The 23,118-nt window shown below is 47.2% G+C and overlaps 1 protein-coding gene and 1 long non-coding RNA gene across 10 annotated transcripts in view; one reads left to right on the forward strand and one right to left on the reverse strand.

Annotated features, from left to right (window-relative positions):
* Positions 1-11,847, forward strand: part of LOC147105845 (uncharacterized) — a 78,210-nt gene extending 66,363 nt beyond the window's left edge. The window contains exon 5 of the long non-coding RNA XR_015081603.1: positions 11,543-11,847. This is a non-coding gene — a long non-coding RNA (uncharacterized LOC147105845). The remainder of the gene's footprint in view (positions 1-11,542) is intronic.
* Positions 11,848-14,789: 2,942 nt separating this feature from the next.
* nrf1 (nuclear respiratory factor 1) overlaps positions 14,790-23,118 on the reverse strand; it is a 76,427-nt gene continuing 68,098 nt past the window's right edge. For all 9 annotated transcript variants that reach the window (XM_086010654.1, XM_086010655.1, XM_086010653.1 and 6 more), the window contains one exon: positions 14,790-20,813. In XM_086010654.1, coding sequence (XP_085866780.1) covers positions 20,641-20,813 — 173 coding nt within the window. In that variant the 3' untranslated portion in view covers positions 14,790-20,640. The remainder of the gene's footprint in view (positions 20,814-23,118) is intronic.

Genomic DNA, 23,118 nt, shown 5'->3' on the forward strand with positions numbered 1-23,118 from the left:
ACGCTGGAGGTGGCGGAAATGGCGGAGGATGATCCGTTGAATGTGGAGGCTGGTGGGGTGAAAGGTGAGGACAAGGGGAACCCTATCGTGGTTCCGGGAGGGAAGGGAAGGGGTGAGAGCAGAAGTGCGGGAAATAGAACGGACACGGTCAAGGGCCATGTCAACCACAGTAGAGGGGAATCCTCGGTTGAAGAAAAAGTATTAAGTTGCCTTCGCTGTGTCAATTGTGGCTCAGTGGGTAGCACTGTTAACTCGGAGTTAGAAGGTTGTGGGTTCAAGTCCCACTCCAGAGACTTAAACACAAAATCCAGGCTGACGCTCCAGTGCAGTGCTGAGGGAGTGCTGCACGTCGGAGGTGCCGTCTTTCGGATGAGACATTAAACCGAAGCCCCATCTGCTCTCTCAGGGGGATGCAAAAGATCCCAGGGCACTGTTTTGAAGAAGAGCAGGGGAGTTATCCTAGTGTCCTGGGCCAATATTTATCCCTCAATCAACATCATTAAAGCAGATTATTTGGTCATTATCACATTGCTGTTTGTGGGATCTTGCTGACAGCAAACTGGCTGCCGCTTTATCCTACATTACAACAGTGACTTCATTGGCTGTAAAGCAATTTGGGACGTCCTGAGGTCATGAAAGGCGCTATAGAAATGCAAGTCTTTCTTTCCTTCTTACAGCCAGCAGATGGTGGTTCTCCACAGTTGATGCTTACATTTGCTGGTCTGCATCGGACACGTCTTGTCTCTGGGCTGTGTCAGTAACGAAAGGCATTTTTACCTGGGCACGGACTCACAACCCCTTACTAGGAGGACCGATGGGCTGCCTTTCTACTGAGGTCTGTCTCCCACCTTTCCACCTGACTGGCTCGGGCGGCCCGACCAGGAGTTAGACTCCCGCCCGCACAGCTTGCAGGGTCGTATAGGAGCACACAAGCCTTCCCAACCCGGGTCAAGGCGCCATCCCTAGGTAAGGTGTGTGGGTGTTGGATGAGAACAGCATCGATTCTGGCCATGGTGACCCTGCCCCCGACCCCTACTACCTTCCCCTATACAAGGCCAAATAGCCGAGAAACTTCATCGCCTATGCTCAGGCAACAAAAATGGCCGGATGTGCGAGACACCCCAACCTGAGCTACCAACATCAGGAGAGGAGTGGAGGAGACGGGGGCGGGGGAATAATCTCAACAACTGCCGGATCAAGGCTACTGAGGGAGGCAGGGAGCGGGGCTCTTGACTGGTTCAGCACTCAGCCAGTCCTCTTTTTAAACAGTGTAGCGGAAATTCTGCAACATGGTTGGTCCGAGACAGGATTGCTGAGACTGGGCTCCTGGCCGGCCTCCCACCTTGCACCTCCCATAAAGCTGAGCTCATCCAAAACTCTGCTGCCCCTATCCTAGCTCGCACCAAGTCCCGTTCACCCCCACAGGCCCGAGTCCTAACTTGCACCAAGTCCCGTTCACCCCCCGAGCCCCTATCCTAGCTCGCACCAAGTCCCGTTCACCCCCCGGGCCCCTATCCTAACTCGCACCAAGTCCCGTTCACCCCACAGGCCCCTATCCTAGCTCGCACCAAGTCCCGTTCACCCCCACAGGCCCGAGTCCTAACTCGCACCAAGTCCCGTTCACCCCCCGAGCCCCTATCCTAACTCGCACCAAGTCCCGTTCACCCCCACAGGCCCGAGTCCTAACTCGCACCAAGTCCCGTTCACCCCACAGGCCCCTATCCTAGCTCGCACCAAGTCCTGTTCACCCCCACAGGCCCCTATCCTAGCTCACACCAAGTCCCGTTCACCCCCCCGGGCCCCTATCCTAACTCGCACCAAGTCCCATTCACCCCCCGGGCCCCTATCCTAGCTCGCACCAAGTCCCGTTCACCCCACAGGCCCCTATCCTAGCTCGCACCAAGTCCTGTTCACCCCCACAGGCCCCTATCCTAGCTCACACCAAGTCCCGTTCACCCCCCCAGGCCCGTGTCCTAACTCACACCAAGTCCCATTCACCCCCCCAGGCCCCTATCCTAGCTCGCACCAAGTCCCGTTCACCCCCCGGGCTCCTATCCTAACTCACACCAAGTCCTGTTCACCCCCACAGGCCCCTATCCTAACTCGCACCAAGTCCCGTTCACCCCCCAGGCCCCTATCCTAACTCGCACCAAGTCCCGTTCACCCACCCAGGCCCGTGTCCTAACTCGCACCAAGTCCTGTTCACCCACCCAGGCCCGTGTCCTAGCTCGCACCAAGTCCCGTTCACCCCCCGGGCCCCTATCCTAACTCGCACCAAGTCCCGTTCACCCACCCAGGCCTGTGTCCTAACTCGCACCAAGTCCTGTTCACCCCCACAGGCCCCTATCCTAACTCGCACCAAGTCCCGTTCACCCCCCGGGCCCCTATCCTAACTCGCATCAAGTCCCGTTCACCCACCCAGGCCCGTGTCCTAACTTGCACCAAGTCCCGTTCACCCACCCAGGCCCGTGTCCTAACTCGCACCAAGTCCCGTTCACCCACCCAGGCCCGTGTCCTAACTCGCACCAAGTCCTGTTCACCCCCACAGGCCCCTATCCTAGCTCGCACCAAGTCCCGTTCACCCCCCAGGCCCCTATCCTAACTCGCACCAAGTCCCGTTCACCCCCACAGGCCCGAGTCCTAACTCGCACCAAGTCCCGTTCATCCATCACCCCTGTGCTCGCTGACCTACTTTGACTCCCGGTCCAGCAACGCCTCGATTTGAAAATTCTCATCCTTATTTTCAAATCCCTCCATGGCCTCGCCCCTCCCTATCTCTGCAATCTCCTCCAGACACACAACCCCCCGAGATATCTGCGTTCCTCTAACTCTGGCCTCTTGTGCATCCTCGACTTCCTTCGCTCCACCATTGGCGGCCGTGCCTTCAGTTGCCGAGGCCCTAAGCTCTGGAATTCCCTCCCTAAGCCTCGTTGCCTCTCTGCCTCTCTCTCCTCCTTTAAGACACTCCTTAAAACCTACCTCTTTGACCAAGCTTTTGATCCTAATATCTCCTTTGACAATGCTATTGTGAATCGCCTTGGGATGTTTTACTATGTTGAAGGAGCTATATAAATACAAGTTGTTGCTGTTGGATGCAAGGAGGACAGGTGGTTGTCTTTCCTGACACAGCCATCCCTCACTTTGATCAGCACTCATAGTCTGGAATGTGAAGGGAAGGACCACCCGCCCCCGCCCCCCCACTGGACCCCTGGATAATCCACAGCAGCATTAATAATGGATCAGGTTTAAGTCTGAGTGCAGCCTTTGACTAAGTGCTAACTGATCACAAAAAGAAAGGGTTTAATAATTTATCCGTGCCTTGACTTATTCATTTATATCTGTTACTGTCACTCTGCGTGGGCCACAGACTGCATTAGCAGCACAGGCAGCTCCAAACACACTGCAGGCCCATATTCAGCAAGGAGGCGATGGGGAGGGGGCTGGTGGTTGGGGGAGTGGGTGGGGGGGTGGGACAGTGTGGTCAGAAATCTCTGCATTACTCTCTGGCTGCACAGAGAGGCTGCCTCATTTGTGTAGAATATTATAGAGACTTCCAAAGGACAAAGAGTCAGGGCAAGGCAACACACCTAGACACAGACACACACACCTAGACACAGACACAAACACACACCTAGACACAGACACACACACCTAGACACAGACACAAACACACACCTAGACACAGACACACACACCTAGACACAGACACAAACACACACCTAGACACAGACACACACACACCTAGACACAGACACACACACACCTAGACACAGACACAAACACACACCTAGACACAGACACAAACACACAACTAGACACAGACACACACACCTAGACACAGACACAAACACACACCTAGACACAGACACACACACACACCTAGACACACACCTAGACACAGACACCCACACACCTAGACACAGACACCCACCCACCTAGACACAGACACACACACCTAGGCACAGACACCCACACACCTAGACACAGACACACACCTAGACACAGACACAAACACACACCTAGACACACAGACACTCACAGCTAGACACACCCACACACCCAGACACAGACACCCAGACACCTAGACACAGGCACCCACACACCTAGACACAGACACCCACCCACCTAGACACAGACACACACACCTAGACACAGACACCCACACACCTAGACACAGACACCCACCCACCTAGACACAGACACACACACCTAGACACAGACACCCACACACCTAGACACAGACACACACCTAGACACGGACAAACACACACCTAAACACACAGACACTCACAGCTAGACACACCCACACACCCAGACACAGACACCCACACACCTAGACACAGACACCCACACACCTAGGCACAGACACCCAGACATACACACACGCGCACTGTGAGCAGCAATCACTGGGTAGTGATTAGGAGTGGGAAATCTGTCTGAGTTTTATTCCCTCCCTATCTCCGGCACTGAGGTCAGTTGTCATACCTGGCGTGCTGTGTCCAGCTGTGGTGAAGGCTCTACATCAAGGATCGACCTGAATCGGAGAGGGTGCAGGGGAGGGCAACAAGACTGACCCCAAGAATGAGCTATGAGGAAAGGTTGGAGAAGGTGGAACTATATAGTGTAGAGAGAAGAGGGTTAAAGGAGGGAATCTCATTGGGGTATGGAAAGTATTAAAGGGCTGCGTGTGGAAGCCGCTATTTGCTTAGTATAAATCCACTGTAAATAATACTACCACTGAATTCCCGTCCGCCAGCTCAGCAGTGACGATGGGGCTGAATGAATTCACTCCACTGTTGTCGGTTCTGGACTAGCCTGGTCACTTCAGTCATCTGTATCCCTTTCTGTGACAATTCATGCTTGACATTGTCTATCCAGCGCTTCCTTGGTCTTCCTATTCCACGTATCTCCATGGAGAGTCTGCAGCACAGAAACAGGCCATTCGGCCCAACAGATCTGTGCCGGTGTTTATCCGCCGCACGAGCCTCCTCTCACCTTACTTCATCTAACAGTATTCCAGCTGTTTCCATTCTTGAAACCCAGACCATCGCAGTGGTCTTTCTCGGATCTTCCGTATAAGCCTTTGTTTCTTGTCCAAGCCATTAAAAAAATTATATCATTCTTGATTCTTTACATCCTGGTTTAAGGGTGCAGGGTAAACAAGCGGACCCAGGAGGGTGGTTCTACTCGCGGTTGGCCTTGACGACTCACCCAGCTCTCACTAGTGGCTCCAAATGCCACACCCCTGTGACCTTGCCTCAGTTGCCGCGCTGAACCTAGTGAGAGTAGCCGAGGTGTAATGGGCAAACGCTTGGCCAATTCTAGATCTCTGAAACCGAGCTGGAAATAATAACTAGCTATAAGGCAGTATTTATGTAGCAAAATCGTACTAAGAAAGAAAGAATGAAAGACTTGCATTTCATGAGCTCAGGATGTTCCAAAGTGCTTTACAGCCAATGAAGTACTTTTTGAAGTGTAGTTGCTGTTGTAATGTAGGAAACACGGCAGCCATTTGTGCACAGCAAGCTCCCACAAGCAGCAATGTGATAATGACCAGTCATGTTGGTTGAAGGATAAATACTTAAAGTTACAGTGCGTGTGTGTTCAGTTTTTGATAGTAAGCAGGAGGTAATGTTTGAGGCTACACACAGGAAGGTCCAGATCATAGATCTGTCATGAGCTTGGAGGCCATGGACTGAAGACTCAAACGAATGGCTCCATCCTTCTCAAGAACGTCACGTCCCTCAAAAAATAAATCCCTACATGGAGCAAACCCACCGTTAAAGGGAACTCACTGGCATTCGCTCCTGTGAAGCGCCTTGGGATGTTTTATTGCATTAAAGCGCTATATACATGCAAGTTGTTGTTGTGCTCGTTCATTAGTGCAGGAGCCCGCAATAAAACAGAGGGGTGTTTAAATAAACTGTCGCAAAGGAATCACCACTGGCTGTAGAAACAGAGAGCGCGAGAGAGAGATCCAATTATACAGGGAAGTGAATCAGCAACAAGGCTGTCATTTTACTGCAATGATATCATGAACCATAAGGGTGAAGTTCTGGGTGTGGACTTAAAAACCCAGGGATTAAATTAAATTACAGCCTCGTGCTTACTTTCTATGCCCAGAGCTGTTATTATGCTGCTCAACATTAACTTGCTCTACAGACAAGGGCTCAGCACATTTTACAGCATGTGTGTTGGAGAGGGGCTCAGAGCAGAGCAGGCCAGGTGGTACTGGGCCTCAGCTCCAGGTAACAAGCCCAACTCACTGAGCCCAACTTATCTCCATTGAAGAGAAAGGTGGTTGAAGGAGACACAGTTCAGGTCCTTAAAATATTGAGTCACAGAATCAGACTCCTTCAGAGGGAAAGTGAACTGAGAATCTCGACTTAATACTTTGCCACAGTGAATGACTGCTCAGTGAGGTGGACAATGCCAGCAAATTCAAGGGGGACGCGTATAGATATTTGGAGTATGAGAGATATAGTATGGCAGTTTTCAAACTTTGGAACCAGACAGTTGGAGCACAGTGCTATACATTCCTATGTACCGATGAGTGGATAATGTAAATGCAAACAGGCTAGATACTGAGCAGAAAACTGAAAGAAAGAAAAAGAAAAACTGAAGGACACAAATAGAAATAAATATCTCAAACAAAAAAGCTGGTATCAGTAAAAGTGACCATGAAGCTGTCAGATTTTTGTTAAACCCAACTGGTTCATTAATGTCCTTTAGGGAAGGAAACCTGCCGTCCTTACCTGCTCTGGCCTACACATGACTCCAGTCCCACACCAACATGGTTGACTCATAACAGCCCTCTGAAGAGGACCTGAAAGCTGAGTGGCTCCCTCAATCTTTCCTTCCTTCTACAGTCCACAGGCTTTCAAAACCCAAGCTTGGCGTCATGTAACCATTAATAATGATTTGCCATTTCTTCCATTTTACTCTTGCCGGTTGCCATGGTAGTTGGATTATGTTAAGGTACATTAGATGACGACGCCTGTTGATTAGTGACGCCTGTTTGTAAATGGAAACACTTGGAATGAGCTGGGCTCCGAGATCTCTGCGCTCCTCCAATTCTGGCCTCTTGCGCATCCCTGACTTCCTTCGCCTCACCTTTGGCGGCCGTGCCTTCAGCCTAGGCCCTAAGTTCTGGAATTCCCTCCCGAATACTCTGTGCTTCTATCCCCTCCTTAAAACCTACATCTTTGACCAAGCTTTTAGTCACTCATCCTAATGTCTCCTTCTTTGGCTCGGTGTCAATTTTTGCCTGATTTGCGCTCCCGTGAAGCTCCTTGGGGTATTTTTACTATGTTTAAGGCGCTATATAAATGCCAGTTGTTGTTGTTTGGTGAAGTAAACGAAAAGGAAGGAGACTGCATGAACCCCACCTTCTCGAGGGATGCGAGGTTTTACGTCTATTTCCGATCATTATGGTGGGCCTTAGATTTCCAACCAATGAAGACAAGTCTGACTGGGCTTTGTCTAATCAGTTCGCTGAGAAAACAGAACTGACAGTTTGGCATCTGTGTTTTTTGTTAACTGAGCACGTGTTGATTTCCTGCTGTGGTGCGGTGTGTTGGCTGAAATGAATACAGATATTGGTATTCAAGCCAGGCGGCACCTGAGCTGCTGACAGCCTCTTCCTCGGGTTTCACCATCATGACCTCCTGCCTCGCCCCCACACTCCCGCCATTGGCCCATCCTCCAGACGCACGACCTTCCCCGCGGCCAATTGGGAGGGGAATAGACTCTTCGTTGTCCAATTGGATAATCGTAACTGTTAGTGAAACAGCCATTCCCCAGCTCCAATATTTTTATAACTAACAAATGGAAGTGTTACAAGAAAATGAAAAAACCACCATTTTGTTGATTGCTCCCTAGGATTTTTCTCCTGGGTTGCTGGCGGCAGCGTCCTGGAGATTAATCTTCAATTCCTGGAGACTCCAGGACAATCCTGGAAGTGTTGGCAACCCTACCTCTTCCTCTCTCAGATCTGAAACTTTTGTGTTATACTCCCAGGAGCTGTAACTGATCCTTTTCCCTTTTTCAAAATAATGAAACCAAGGGCTTCCCCAATGGCCTGGGGGTGGTGGGGGTGGGGGGTGTCAACTGGTTTTGTTCTTGGAAGTAATCTGCTATCAATCTGCTCAGAAACCAGCACTTTCTCTGCCTCGGGGAGTTTGTCGAACAAGAGTCTAGCTCTTGGGTAGCAGATTGTGTGTCACGTCATCAGCAGTCACTTGGTCTACTGATGGTTCACTGAGGTTCTCCTGTGAGCAGCTCAGCCACTTAGACTAGGAAGATCCCAGGTGACTCAGTTGAGTCAGCCAGCATTGATAAAGGTGCCACAATTAAAGAAAGACTTACATTATATCGCGCCTTTCATGATCTGAGGGCGCCCCAAAGCGCTTTACAGCCAATGAAGTACTTAAAAAAAAAGTGCAGACACTGTTGTAATGTAGGAAATGCGACAGACAATTTGCACACAGCAAGCTCCCACAAACAGCAATGTAATAAGGACCAGATAATGGCCCAGAATGGGCGGTGTGGGCATCTAGCGCCGCAAGTTGGAATTTTTTCATCACTCTTCAGCTCCAGTTATTGTTGTGTCGTAAATTGCTGGAAGTGCGAGCTGATAATGGGGCATCTGGGGCCTTGGTGAACGACGGAACCAACAATCTATCTCCTTAACCAACTACATTTAAGGATCAAGAAACACAGGAACGGCGGAGAAGGAAAAAAGGTAAATTAAAGGCAAATTAGATACCGAAAGAGAAATAAAGAGGGAAAGAAAGATTGGATTAAGAGAGAAAAAGAGGGAAAGTAATTTGTGGTGATTCACAACTCACGACGTATTTCTTTTTATCCCACCAATTTCTGGGCCATAATGTTGGTTGAGGAATAAATATTGGACAGGACACTGATGAACTCCTCTGCTCTTCTTCGAATAGTACAGTAGGGCCTTTTACTTCCACCTGAGTGGGCAGACTCAGTTTAACGCCTCATCTGAAAGATGGCACCTCCGACAGTGCAGCACTCCCTCAGTACTGCACTGGAGTGCAATTGGTCTCAGTGTCCTAGAGTTGGGGTGGGTATCAGCTAGGGGGAATCCTGCTCCTGATCACTATCCTGTGAATCCTGTTGGAAAGTGCATGTGTGTGAACATCATGTGAAGCCAGGGATGGACCTGACCATGAGGTATCCCTCCCCAGAGGTCAGCTAGCCAACAAACACCCCCAATGTGGAATCAGACATGGAGAACGGCCACTTGTTCAGGATACTGGGGCAAGCTGGTGCTGGTCTGTAACCTGATATCATCGGGGCCCAATACGCATATTTAGGAACATAGGAACAGGAGGAGGCCATTCAGCCCTTCAATTAGATCATGGCTGATCTGTATCTTAACTCCATCTACCCACCTTGGTTCTGTAACACTTAATACCCATCACAAAATAAAGAATAAAACATAAGGGGCAGAACTTTTTAACTTCAGGCGGAGAGCGAAAAAGAGGCAGCAACAAATGGGCCACTCGTTATACCATCGCGCCAGATTTTCCTTTCCATTGATTCCAAGCGCTGGGCATCATGTGGCAGTCCAGTCGGTGAGACTTTCTTTTCCGCTGAAAAGCCTAGATGAAGGGCTGAGGCTCATGGTGCAGGACAGCACCAAAGTTGAGGTGAGCAGGAGAGACCACCCCTTTAAAAGAAACAAGTGTACGACGCTCAGCTCCGCGGGGCGAAAGACAGAATTAGACGTTAGTGATTTTATATAAACAATAACAAAGGAAGAAAAGGTGAGGCAGCTGTTTAAATGGTGGGGCTGTTTACACAAAACAAGCCAACTAACTGCCTGACTCACGCACACACGCACACACAGGGGCTTAACACAGCTTCATCTTACATCGGGGACAGCAGGCCTGGGTTTAAAGCTGTGACTGTGGTCACCGGGACTGAATGGTGTGGAGGGGTGGATCAGGAAGTGACCTTTCACCTCTGGGATTTGATTCGGAAACAATTCAGATCGACGGGGTGAAAGTTTCTTCTGATTGTTGGCTCTTAATAGTTTGAGATGGGATGAGTCTGGGTCATCACAATCCAGGTCCTGGTGGCAATGTGCCCAAATAGGGTTGCCAACTCTGGTTGGATGTATTCCTTCATCACATGACCTCCTGCCAAAACAGTAATTTTCCCATCTCCCAATTTTTTTAAATAATTAATAAAAAAAGTTAAAAGAAAATAAAAAATACAAATTTTTTTTACGGCCCTATGATTTTTTCCCCCAGGCTGTTGGCAGCAGAGTCCAGCAGATTAATGTTTCATTCCTGGAGACTCCAGGACAATCATGGAAAGTTGGCAACACTATGCCCAAATCTGCCCTTAAATTGGCACTAAATTGAAGAGCAGGAGTTATCCCCGGTGTCCTGGCCAATATTTATCCTTCAACCAATATCACTAAAAACAGGTTATCTGGTTGTTATCTCACTGCTGTTTGTGGGAACTTGCTGTGCACAAGTTGGCTGCTGAGTTTTCTACAACAATGATCATAGAAACATAGAAGATAGGAGCAGGAGTAGGCCATTCGGCCCCTCGAGCCTGCTCCACCATTCACTGAGATCATGGCTGATCATCCAAATTAAGTACCCTGTCCCTGCCTTCTTCCCATATCCCATTAGCCTTAAGAAATATATCTAACTCCTTCTTGAATATATTTAATGAACTGGCCTCCACTGCCTTCTGTGGTAGAGAATTCCACAGGTTCACCACTCTCTGGGTGAAGTAATTCCTCCTCATCTCTGTCCTAAATGGCTTACCCTTTATCCTCAATTCATTAAATATATTCAAGAAGGAGTTGGATATATTTCTTAAGGCTAAAGGGATCAAGGGATATGGGGAGAAAGCAGGGACAGGGTGCTGAATTTGGATGATCAGCCATGATCGCATTGAATGGCGGAGCAGGCTCGAGGGGCCGAATGGCCTACTCCTGCTCCTATCTTCTATGTTTCTTAGACTGTGAGCCCTGGTTCTGGACTCCCTGGCCATCGGGAACATCCTTCCTGCATCTAGTCTGTCTAGTCCTGTTAGAATTTTCTAAGTTACAAACTTCAAAAAGTACTTCATTGGCTGTAAAGCACTCTGGGACGTCCTGAGATAGTGAAAGGCCAAATAAATGCAAGTCTTTATTTTAGTCTCATTTCAAAGCCACAATATGGCACCACCTAAAGAATGGTCGCTTGGGCAAAGGAAACCTGATACTCCAGCGAAGAGTCAACGCTTTCAGACAGGAGGGCAGATAATTAAAAAAGACTCAGTTCAACGTGTTAAGAGGTGTAGAGGGCCTTTAGTGAAACATTTAGACGGCTTAGACACCAAATTGTGGTGAGCTTGAGAGTTTTGGAAAGGCGAATACAACTCAAAATGAATCATAAGCAGTCGGCTCAAAACATGGAAAGATCTATTTATAGATTAGATGCTTTTAACAAGCTGCTGTGGCTTCTTGCAAATGATTTAAAAATAAAACTCCACATTTTCAAATCTCACACAGGAAATCAAAGCAGCACGATTGAAAATGGTGGATTGAGGAGACGACGCCATTACAGGCTAGATGACGACTGAACCCGTGTAAAGGGCATCAGATACGGGGAATGATTCAAGATCCTTAAATTTTACAGTCTAGGTAATCAGCGGAGCTTCCATGTATATGAAATAGTAAATGTGTAAGACATAGGAAACACGGAATATTCTAAGAAAATAGGACTTGAAGAAATGGAAATGAATTAAAAATAAATCTGAACAGATTATCAAATAAACTTCTTTTCTCAAAAAGGGAAAATATTAAGATTCAAAAACATGGGGCAAATTCAAAATACAATGAGATGCCATGTCAGGTGAGTTAATGTTCCAGGTGGATAACCTTCAATGAATAGATGGCCTTTTCTCATGTTCTTCGCTCCAATATAACCATCTATGATCATTTTGGTAATTGCATTGAAAACCAACAATGCTCCCTCTACAGTGTTCCAATGGAAGTCCTGCTTGGGTGGTGCTTGGAGCACAAATGGCATCAGTGACTGTGGGTTAGTGGCCAGGGTTCTTTCTCAATGTCACTATCTGGTGCCTCCCTGCCATTCCCTAACCACCGGCTCCATCCCTCTCCCTGGCCACTATGAGGCTGAATCAGACCATTTGCAACCCTGACGTCCCATTTGACCTCAAGATGAGCTTCCCTCCATCACCAAGACCGCCTACTTCCACCTCCGTAACATCATCCGTCCCCACCCCGCCTCAGCTATTCGGCTGATGAAACCCTCATATATGCCTTTGTTACCTCGAGACTTGACTATTCTAATGCTCTCCTGGCCGGTCTTCCAACTTCCATAAACTTGCAATCATCCAAGACTCTGCTGCCCGTATCATAACTCGTACCAAGTCCCATTCCCCCCATCACCCCTGTGCTCGCAGACCTACATTGGCTCCCAGTCTGGCAGCATTTCAATTTTAAAATTCTCATTGTTTTCAAATTCCTCCATGGCCTCACCCCTCCCTATCTCTGTAACCATCTCCAGCCCTACAACCCTCCGAGATCTCTGTGCTCCTCCAATTCTGACCTCTTATACATCCCCGATTTTAATCACTGCACCATTGGTGGCTGTGCCTTCAGCTGCCTGGGCCCTAGGCTCTGGAATTCCCTCCCTAAGCCTCTCCGCTTCTCTACCCCTTTCCTTCTTTAAATCCTACCTCTTTGACCAAGCTTTTGGTCACCCCTCCTAATATCTCATGTGACTCGGTGTCAAATGTTGTTTGGTAACGCTCCTGTGAAGCGTCTGGAGTTTTATTAGGTTAAAGGTGCTATATAAATACACGTCGTTATTGTTGAGGTGTGTATGGAAGGACAGGATTGGGCATGATCAGAATAGGCCATGATCAGAATAGGCCACCAACACTCAGTGGTGAGGTTCACACATGAAGAATGGGCACTTGGATGAGGTAGTGGAGAGCATCTTATGAAACGATGCCTCAGCGATGAAACAATGTCGTCAGGGGTGGACGATGGGATGAAGGAAAATTGGCAAAGAAAAACTACAGGAAGCAGTACAGTACATACAAAAATGACAGGCATGAAAAGAACAGCTATTCCATCAAGCCTGCCCCCCACTCATGATAGCTGGAGCCATGACCAGACACTTCTTAATCACCTCCCACCTGCAGCCATGTAATCTCCTGGGAGAGGCAAAAAAAGACAAAAACCCAGGGCCAACAAGAGAAAAAATAATCTGGAAAATTTCTCTGACCCCCCCCCCCCCTCCTTTAGGCGATTGAAACCAGTCCAGATCATAGTAAGCAATCCCTTTCTCCAGTTTTGCATTGTAAACCCTTTCTCGTGCTCTTTTTGAGTTCAGTGTTTCAGGTTCTGGTTTGCTTGTATTAGTCTTCGGATGGTAGAGGGGTTCAAGCCATCACACCAGAGTCCTGTGCCCATTGACTGATTCCATGCCACCTTAGTTAATGAAGGATGCTTTACAGTGCGGCTAGTGGACAAACTCTGACACTTCCTGTTGGTTGACTTTTACTCCCAAATCAACTCAGAGTTCAAGCTCCAGCAGTCTCTAATATCTCGAGGAGAAAATTTGGTGTGGAGGCGAAGGATGTTAGCGTGGCAGAAGGCACGACTATTCTACTTCTTACGCAACGTATTTCTTCGAAGCACTTCCACTTCAGGTACATCATGGGTCAGGTGCAGAGGAAAGCTTGCCGCTACTCTACACCAATGATTCTACTGTACCTCATTGGCTGTAATGTGCTTTGGGACACCCTGAAGTTGTGAAAGGCGCTATAGAAATGCAAGTCTTTCTTTTCTAACCCTAGAAGAGCACCAGTCTGAGATTGCCAAATTCAGTACTTTGTGTGTCATGGGCCCATGCCTACAAGGAACCATGTTGAGATTGACCAATATTAATTTATGTAGGACCCCTATAGGCAAAAAAACATGAATTTGAGAAAGACTTTATTTGAACCTAGGTCCAAGAAGTGACAGTTTAATTTTGGGTGGGGTACAGGGCAGACACACTGTGGAATGAGGCCAGATTTCATATTCAAGAGGAAATAAAACCTGGGCTTGTTATGGTTTGTGCATGATTGTGTGTGTTTACCAAATAAATACAAGGGCACTTATCAGGGTCCAGTCCTCATTATGTTCAGCTGGCACTGAATGTATTTAAAGTATCAAATCTACACATCATCTTCTCAAGTGCATTGCTAGCTTTAGCGAGAGAGAGAGATGGGAGAGAAAGAGGTGGAGCAGAGCAAGTATTGGAGTGAGATAGATGGGGGAAGGAGAGGGAGAGAGATGTGGAGAAGAGATGGGGAGGAAAGAATGTAAGGGGGTAGGAAGAGGAAAATGGGGAGCAAAGGATGGGAAGGGGAGAAATACAAATGGAGGAGGGAGTGGGAGATAGAGGGAGGGAAGGAGAGGAGGAAAGTACAGATGAAGGAGGGCGCAGGAAAGAGAGACAACCAAAAGGGAGAGAGAGTGTGCAATTATGGCCCTTTCAGGTTAGTGAGTAAAGCTACTGACTATGGATTGTTTTGTCTGATGCCCTACAAAGTGTTCTGTCCCCTCGCCCAATGGATAAGCCCAGGTGTCAGAATAGTAATAATGGACTGAGTGCCTGCGTTATGTTGCTGTACATTTCTTAGCCAATCCCCCTCCCTGTGCTTTGAAGTTACTGCAAAGACTATCGTGTGGCTGTAATAAAAGAGGCAAAGGCCAGCAGCCTCCATCTTACAGGTACCAGGATTATTCACATCTTTATTACACACCATGAGCTCGCTATGCTCAAAAAAAGCCAGCGGTGTTTAGATAGCAAATCACATTTCCCAAACAAAAAAAAAAGCAACATATAAAACAAAATCAAATGCAAATTACTTCATTCAAATACATTTTCAGAGTATCCAAGGGGAATAAATATGGTAGCAAACAAACCACAGTACTTCTACGACCTGCAGTCACCTTCAGCACTTAAAAGAACTTTTCTTTATTATATATACAGTATTTGTATCTATATGAAGATTCAATCTTTGCAATGTGTCCCCTTAGACCCTTTGGCCACCATCTGCAGTATCCATTGGTCCACTTTACTAACTAGACAAAATATGGAGGGCAATGGCAACCTAACCACCCGCCCCCCAACTCCACATATAAAGCTGTAGGTATGCAAAGGAGGAACCATTTCCAACCCATTCTAGCTTGCTGGATGGGATCACTTTTCACAGTACCTGGAATCACTACATTCATTTTTGCATGGTGACCAAAGTGCTCCCGTGACCTCTTCCCTCCGCTGCCCCCCACCTCCCCCCACCCAAAGTTAACAGCTTCCGCAAGGAATTTAGCCAATACTATAGTGGTTGCAAGAGTCATTTCAGCTCCGTCACGAATTATCATCCATGTTTTCAGTTGGAGGAATAAGGATCCTGTCTCCCCCTTGCCCCAGTGTTGGGTGTGAGCTGGATAGGATTAAACAGGGCAACAGGGGAGGTAAAAGTAAGTACAAAGCAGTGTCATCACCAGGATTTTAGTGAAGCGTGACGGTGGTTGTGGGAAACTTCCATATCATCTACACCTGAAACGCAAACAGCATCCAGCAGTACCCGCTGCAGATTCTCCATCTCTGAAGAGGGTTCTAAACTGTATAACACTTGGGTGAAGTACTGGTGTGGCACAGGTCTGTCACTGGTAGTGGGAGAGATGAATTAAGAGCAGCGCACATGAAGCATATTGGCTTAAGTGCGATTTTTCTGACAAAGAGTAATGGGGCAAGTATTCTTGAATAACCCAAGTGACAACATTGCAGTGTACTTTACATGGCTGTTAACCAGACCAGGAAAGGTCAATGACAAGGAATACTTAAGCAGTTTAAGTAGTGCCCGGCCCTGCAGTATTTTGACTTTATTAAGCTCTCTTCACTTTCACATAACTATTGAGGAGAATTAATCACTGCACCAGGTTACCTCTAGTCTGGTACATCACCATGTACGGCTGCCAGCATCTACAACACGCAATAAGATCTTCCGAGTCTGTGTTGCATCCCGTCAGGATATGAGTGTGAGAGCTTCCCCCTCTTGCCTCAGTTACTAGATCAACCTTTTTCACCTGATTTATAAGAACTCCCTTGAACAATGCTAAACGAAGCCCAACTTTATCACCTCGCTCTTAGCCCAACCTCGTCCATGAGCTCCACTTGTAATTTTAATTTATTTGTTTCTGCCCATACACCAAGAAGAGAAACTCTACAAAGAAAAAGTCTCTGGTGGGCGTAGTCTACAGGCCCCCGAACAGTAGCAATGTTGTTGGACAGAGTATAAATCAACAAATAATGGAGGCCTGTAAAAAAAGGTACGGTAATAATCATGGGTGATTTTAATCTCCATATTGATTGGACAAATCAAATTGGCCATGGTAGCCTGGAGGAGGAGTTCATAGAGTGCATCCGGGATGGTTTCCTAGAATAGTATGTAATGGAACCAACCAGGGAGCAGGCTATCTTGGATCTGGTACTATGTAATGAGACAGAATTAATAAATGATCTCATAGAAAAGGATCCTCTAGGAAAGAGTGATCATAGCATGGTTGCATTTCAAATTCAGTTGGAGGGTGAGAAAGTTGTATCCCAAACCAGTGTCCTGATCTTAAACAAAGGCAATTATAATGGCATGAGGGCAGAACTGGCTAAAGTGGACTGGAAAAACAAATTAAAGGGTAAGAAAGTTGAAATGCAATGGCGTACATTTAAGGAGGTATTTCATAACTCTCAACAAAAATATATTCCAGTGAGAAAGAAAGATTTTAAGAGAAGGGAGCACCATCCGTGGCTAACTAAGGAAGTAAAGGATGGTATCAAATTGAAAACGAAGGCATACAATGTTGCCAAGATTGGTGGGAGACCAGGCGATTGGGAAATTTTTAAAAACCAGCAAAGGATGACTAAAAAAAGAGAAGATGAATTATGAGAGTAAGCTGGCAAGAAACATTAAAACAGATAGTAAGAACTTCTACAGGTATATAAAAAGGAAGAGGGTAGCTAAAGTAAACGTTGGTCCCTTACAGGATGAGACTGGGGAATTAATAATGGGAAATGGGGAAATGGCAGAGACTCTGAACAAATATTTTGCATCTGTCTTCACTGTAGAAGACTCTAACAACATCCCAATAATGGATAATCAAGGGGCCACAGGGAGTGGGGAACTAAAGACAATCACTATCACTAAGGAAATAGTACTCGGTAAAATAATGGGACTAAGAGACAACAAGTCCCCTGGACCAGATGGCCTGCATCCCAGGGTCTTAAAAGAAGTGGCTGCAGAGATAGTGGATGCATTGGTTGCAATATACCAAAATTCCCTGGACTCCAGAGAGGTCCCAACGGATTGGAAAACCACTAATGTAACACCCCTATTTAAGAAAGGAGGGAGACAAAGCAGGAAACTATAGACCAGTTAGCCTAACATCTGTCGTTGGGAAAATGCTGGAGTCCTTCATTAAGGAAGCAGTAGCAGGGCATTTAGAAAAACATACTGCAGTCAAACAGAGTCAGCATGGTTTTAGGAAAGGGAAATCATGTTTAACAAATTTGCTGGAGTTCTTTGAGGATGTAACAAGCAGGGTGGACAAGGATGAGCCAGTGGAAGTGATGTATTTGGATTTCCAGAAGGCATTCGATAAGGTGCCACATAAGATAAGAGCTCATGGAGTTGGGGGTAATATATTAGCATGGATAGAGAATTGGCTAACTAATAGAAAGCAGAGAGTCGGGATAAATGGGTCATTTTCTGGTTGGCAAACGGTAACTAGTGGGGTGCCACAAGGATCGGTGCTGGGGCCCCAACTATTTACAATCTACATTAATGACTTGGATGAAGGGATCGAGTGTAATGTAGCCAAGTTTGCGGATGATACAAAGATGGGTGGGAAAGCAAGTTGTGCAGAGGACTCAAAGAATCTGCAAAGGGATATAGACAGGCTAGGTGAGTGGGCAAACATTTGGCAGATGGAGTATAATGTGGGAAAGTGCGAGGTTATACACTTTGGCAGGAAGAATAAAAAAGTAAACTATTTTTAAAATGGAGAGAGATTACAAAATGCTACAGTTCAGAGGGACCTGGGAGTCCTTGTGCATGAAACACAAAAAGTTAGCATGCAGGTACAGCAAGTAATCAAAAAGGCAAATGGAATGTTGGCCTTTATTTCAAGGGGTTGGAGTATAAAAGCAGGGAAGTCCTGCTACAACTGTACAACGTATTGGTGAGACCACACCTGGAGTACTGCGTACAGTTTTGGTCTCCTTATTTAAGGAAGGATGTACTTGCATTGGAGGCAGTTCAGAGACGATTCACTAGATGAATTCCAGAGATGGGGAGTTTGACTTATGAGGAAAGGTTGAGCAGGTTGGGCCTATACTCATTGGAATTTAGAAGAATGAGAGGTGATCTTATCAAAACATATAAGATACTGAGGGGGCTCGACAGGGTAGATGCAGAGAGGATGTTTCCCCTCATGGGGAAATCTAGAACTCGGGGGCACAGTCTCAGAATAAAGGGTCGTCCTTTTAGAACTGAGATGAGGAAGAATTTCTTCTCTCAGAGGGTTGTAAATCTGTGGAATTCTCTGCCCCAGAGAGCTGTGGAGGCTGGGTCATTAATACATTTAAAGTGGAGATAGACAAATTTTTGTAAGATAAGGGAGTGAAGGGTTATGGGGAGCGGGCAGGGAAGTAGTTTTGAGCCCGAGATCAGCCATGATCTTATTGAGTGGTGGAGCAGGCTCGAGGGGCCAAGTGGCGTATTCCTGCTCCTATTTCTTATGTTCTTATGTAAAAAATTTCCTTCAGAAAAGCAGCAGGAACAAGGCTTAGACCACAATACTGGGATCTGGAATAGCTTTAGTTCGACTAATGTGTATTAATGGAAAATCTAAAATACCTTTCACATCTAAATAACAATTAACAATGGTAGTACTGAATAGCGTTAATGTGCGGGTAAACTTTGTAGAATAAAACAATTTAATTCAATGGCTTGAATGATACTGAGACCTGCCATATGTAGTTAAAACTCCCCAAATACTAGTATGGAGGAAAAGCATTCTGCTTGGACAGGAGCATCGGGCTCCGTTAATTTTAAACTGAGGCTACCTTCTGTACCTTGGAACGCTTTACTACGTTAAAGGCATTATATAAATGCGGATTGTTGCTGCTGTATTCCTATTCCCTCAGTGGTTTAAATTTAGTACAAAACGAGTTCTCTAAAAATGTTTCATGACCAATGTTCCCTCTAATTTTTTTTCGGGGCACGGTCCCTTTAAATTTTCCATCTCTTCCAGCGGCAGAAGCTGGAGCGTGGCACCTCGCGATTCTCCCTTTAGGGGGAAATATTGTTCATGACTGCTCGTTAAGTGGACACGGTCTAACAGCGGGAGTGAGTGGGTCGGCGCCTCGAGATGGTTCACCGCACCCACGACAACAACAACTGGTAACAACAGCCCCCCCCCGTTGCTGCAGGAGCTCCAGCCCCGAGCCCATGCCCAAAGCCTGGTAAAGTAGCGCCGCTCTGCTCGATGTTCGCTTACAGCAGCAGCTTTTGCTGCTGAACTAATGCCCGGCTGGAAGTCTGGCTTTACACCCATGGCCCGTGAACTTGATAGGAAATAAATAAAACTCGTGGAAAATTAAAACAATTAAAAATAATTCCTGGTGCACTCCATGGCCCGGTTTGCTTTCGTGGGGATGGGGCCTTACCGTCTTCATATTCCCTCCCGCCCCCCCAAATTCGTTAAATTTTATTCCCTCCCCTTCTCCCGAAGGTCCTGGATGGTGTCCTCCGCCCTCTGGTACCTCACTTGAAAAGCCATTCCGAGCCCAAACCGTGAGGGGGGTGGGGGGAGAAAAGAGATCGGGATCCAGAGCAGAGCCCGATCCTGTCCTCACATGGCAACACGCATGTACATGTATATAGACACGTGCACATACACACGCATTCCAACAGGGTCACTGGATAGCGATCGGGAGAGGAAACTCTGGTTGACTTGCCCCCTCCCTATGTGGTGAGACCGGGGGTATAAAATTCCTCTACTTTAACTGAATATTTAAAACAAGAGAAAGAGCCATAAAGTCAAAATCTGCACACCAACTAGACAGTAAGCTTTTAAAAGGATTGGGGTTCAGGTCCTGCGTCAACTTTTACCGAGATGGAAAATGCAGAGAATCCCACCCCCCCACCCCACGCCAATCTAAAGCACCGGAACCACAATTATAAAGGTCCCAATTGAGACCACTAATAAACAGGACCCCCATCTTCAGTCACAGACACAAACACTTTGTGCATAAATACAGAGAAACTTATACAAATAGGTTTGATTTTTCTCTTTCTTCCCCCCCCAATATAAAACAGTAAATACAAGAGCTTGAAATCTCTCTGAAGGTAATATAAGAGATGAGAAGTCCTTCCTCTATCATTTCTCTCTCCAACACTAAACCCACACGGGATACTTTTATTTTCATGGCCACCTGTTAACGCACAAGACACCTGATTGCAGTACTGCAAAGTCGGACTTCTGAAAGACAGGAATAGTTGTTTCGTTTGTCAGTGATGTCCTCACTGTTCCAGCGTCACCACCTCAACCGCTTGTCCTTCCACGGTTACTCCGGACGATTGGATTTCCGTCATCCGAGTGGTGACAGGGGCCATTGCAACCTGCACGGGCCTGTTACCCTGGGCCAGGCTGGTCACGACGGTCTGGTACATGCTCACTGGGATCTGCACCAGGCCTGGGAGCAAAGGAAACGGAAAGAGTCAGCCAGTTAACGATACAAACACGGCCCCCTCACCCCAACATCAATACCATTTCCCTTTTGGCGAAGCAGCCCAGTCTGTGGATATCTCCAAATAGGCCACCAACTTTGAGTTATGTTCTAAGGCTGACTGGGGAGGTCATTTATTTTGAGAGCCACTAGAAGTACCAGATTTTCCTTCCCTCCCATTGAAATATCAAACAATCGCTTCCCCATTACAGGGACGGGGAGCCTGAAAGCAAATGTTATTTGGAACTCTGCTCAGTCACGGGTACAGCACTCCAGCATCATAGCGACTGATAGTCAGCTACAGGAATATAAAGGAGAGATAGAGTGAGAAAAGAACATTCAGCCCATCTTCTTCCACAGCCCACCCTACACTATCATGAGGCTCGCGCTATCCAACATGTTTAATCTCCTGAGGGAAAGTTCTGTAAAAATACTTCCCAATTCCCAAGGTAACCAAGCAACACTCCGGATTATTCATTCATTCATTCCCACTTTGACTACTGACCCGCATGTACTGCCCTTCACAAACATACTCCCCATTCAAACCCCCAGTAGACAAGAAGCATCACATCCTGTGGAATATCTGGCCACAACAGCCATTTAATCCCCATTCCCAACCAGATATTCCCTGCATTATTTTGTCCCACCCCCGCTCTAGAATCTCCTCCAGCCTTCAGTCCTAACCCAAGCCTTCTACTCTCCAGCTCTGGCCTCTTGTGCACCCTCCCCTCCACTGTTAATGGCAGAGCTTTCAGCCAGCTTGACTCTATGCTCTGGAACTCTCACCCTAAATTCCTCCATCGCGTGAGCTCTCACCCTGCCTTTGGCCACCTCGAATTCCTCCACTTCTGCTTGGCGTCCGTTTCTCTTCTGTGAAGCACCCCGGGATATTTTCTACCTTGCATGCTATATAAATGCTATCCAGTTATTTTCTGAAGGAGCTAACTGATGTGGCATTAATGGCTTTTGCTGGGAGTCTGCTCCACATTATCTAAATCTCCAGCCTCGTTTGGTGCTTGTTAATTTTGAATCAGTACATTGTTTTTTTTTTTACCTTTAAGAGGGGAGAGAGGGAGAGAACAAGGAGGGGGGGCGGCGGGTAAGCTGGTCACAATCTCCCTGGTTGTCCCACATCATACAATTAAAGAACATTAGGAGGTCAGTCAGCCCCTCGGGTCTGCTCTGCCATTCAATTTGATCCCTGCCTAAACCTCTCCGCCTCGCTACCTCTCTTTCCTCCTTTATGACGCTCCTTAAAACCTACTTATTTGACCAAGCTTTTGGTCACCTGCCCTAATTTATCCTTATGTGGATCGGTGTCAATTTTGTTTGTCTTAAAATACTCCTGTGCAGCGCCTTGGGACATCTTACTACGTTAAAGGCACTATATAAATACAAGTTGTTGTTGTTGTTTGATCTTGACCGTTGATCGACAATAGATGGGTTTTGCTGGACCCTGAACACACAGAAGGAAGATTTCCTCTGTTGCCTGTTCATAGCAAAAATTCTTTATACAATTATTAGCATTTTGTTGCTAATAACAAACAGAGGAAATCTCCCATTGTAAAATTAGTTCTAATACAGTTGGGAAGAGCTGGTTGTACTGGTCTTGATTACAGGCTGGTGAGTTCCGAGCCTGGTCTGGGTTAGTTGGACGCAGCCCAGGTGCTACAATTGGCCTCAGTGTCTCTAGGTCAGGGAGGGAGAAAACCAACCTGCTCCTGGTCACGATCCTGGGCTGGAAGCCTGGGCAACATCGGGCTAGGTTAACTCACCCGAGGTCAGGCAGCCTACTGACACTCACCGCAAGGGCTCAAACACAAGGAATATGATCTGGGTGAGGGATTGCAGGGTACCCGGCTGTGGAACTGCACACCAGCAAAAAGTCGATGCTTTCAGCAGGAGAGGAGCAGGACAAATGTGTGGGGAAAATAAAACGCACAGGTTGCAATGCTGCATAGCGTAATTGATTGAGTCCAGGCTACCGGGCAACAGGAGTCATTTACCCCCTGGCCCAAATGGCTACACTGCATGCTGGACAGTGAGTGTCAGCAGGCCATTCAGCCACAGGGGCAGCAAAGCAGAGTCCTATTTCTGCTGTGCACACACGTAGCCTTCCAGCAGAGTGTCATTAGAGAGAGAGCGCGCGAGTGGGAACCTTGGATGATTTCCCCACATTCCCCCGCCAAAACCAGGGATGATCAGTCAGTGTGACCCCCCCCCCCCTCACTGCCCCACTGGCCGAGAGCAGCTAACTCCCAGCACGGAGATA

The sequence above is a fragment of the Somniosus microcephalus genome, chromosome 17 (genome assembly GCF_052327205.1).
Source record: "Somniosus microcephalus isolate GS21.2 chromosome 17, FLI_Smic_1.0, whole genome shotgun sequence".
NCBI classification, from domain to species: Eukaryota; Metazoa; Chordata; class Chondrichthyes; order Squaliformes; family Somniosidae; genus Somniosus; species Somniosus microcephalus.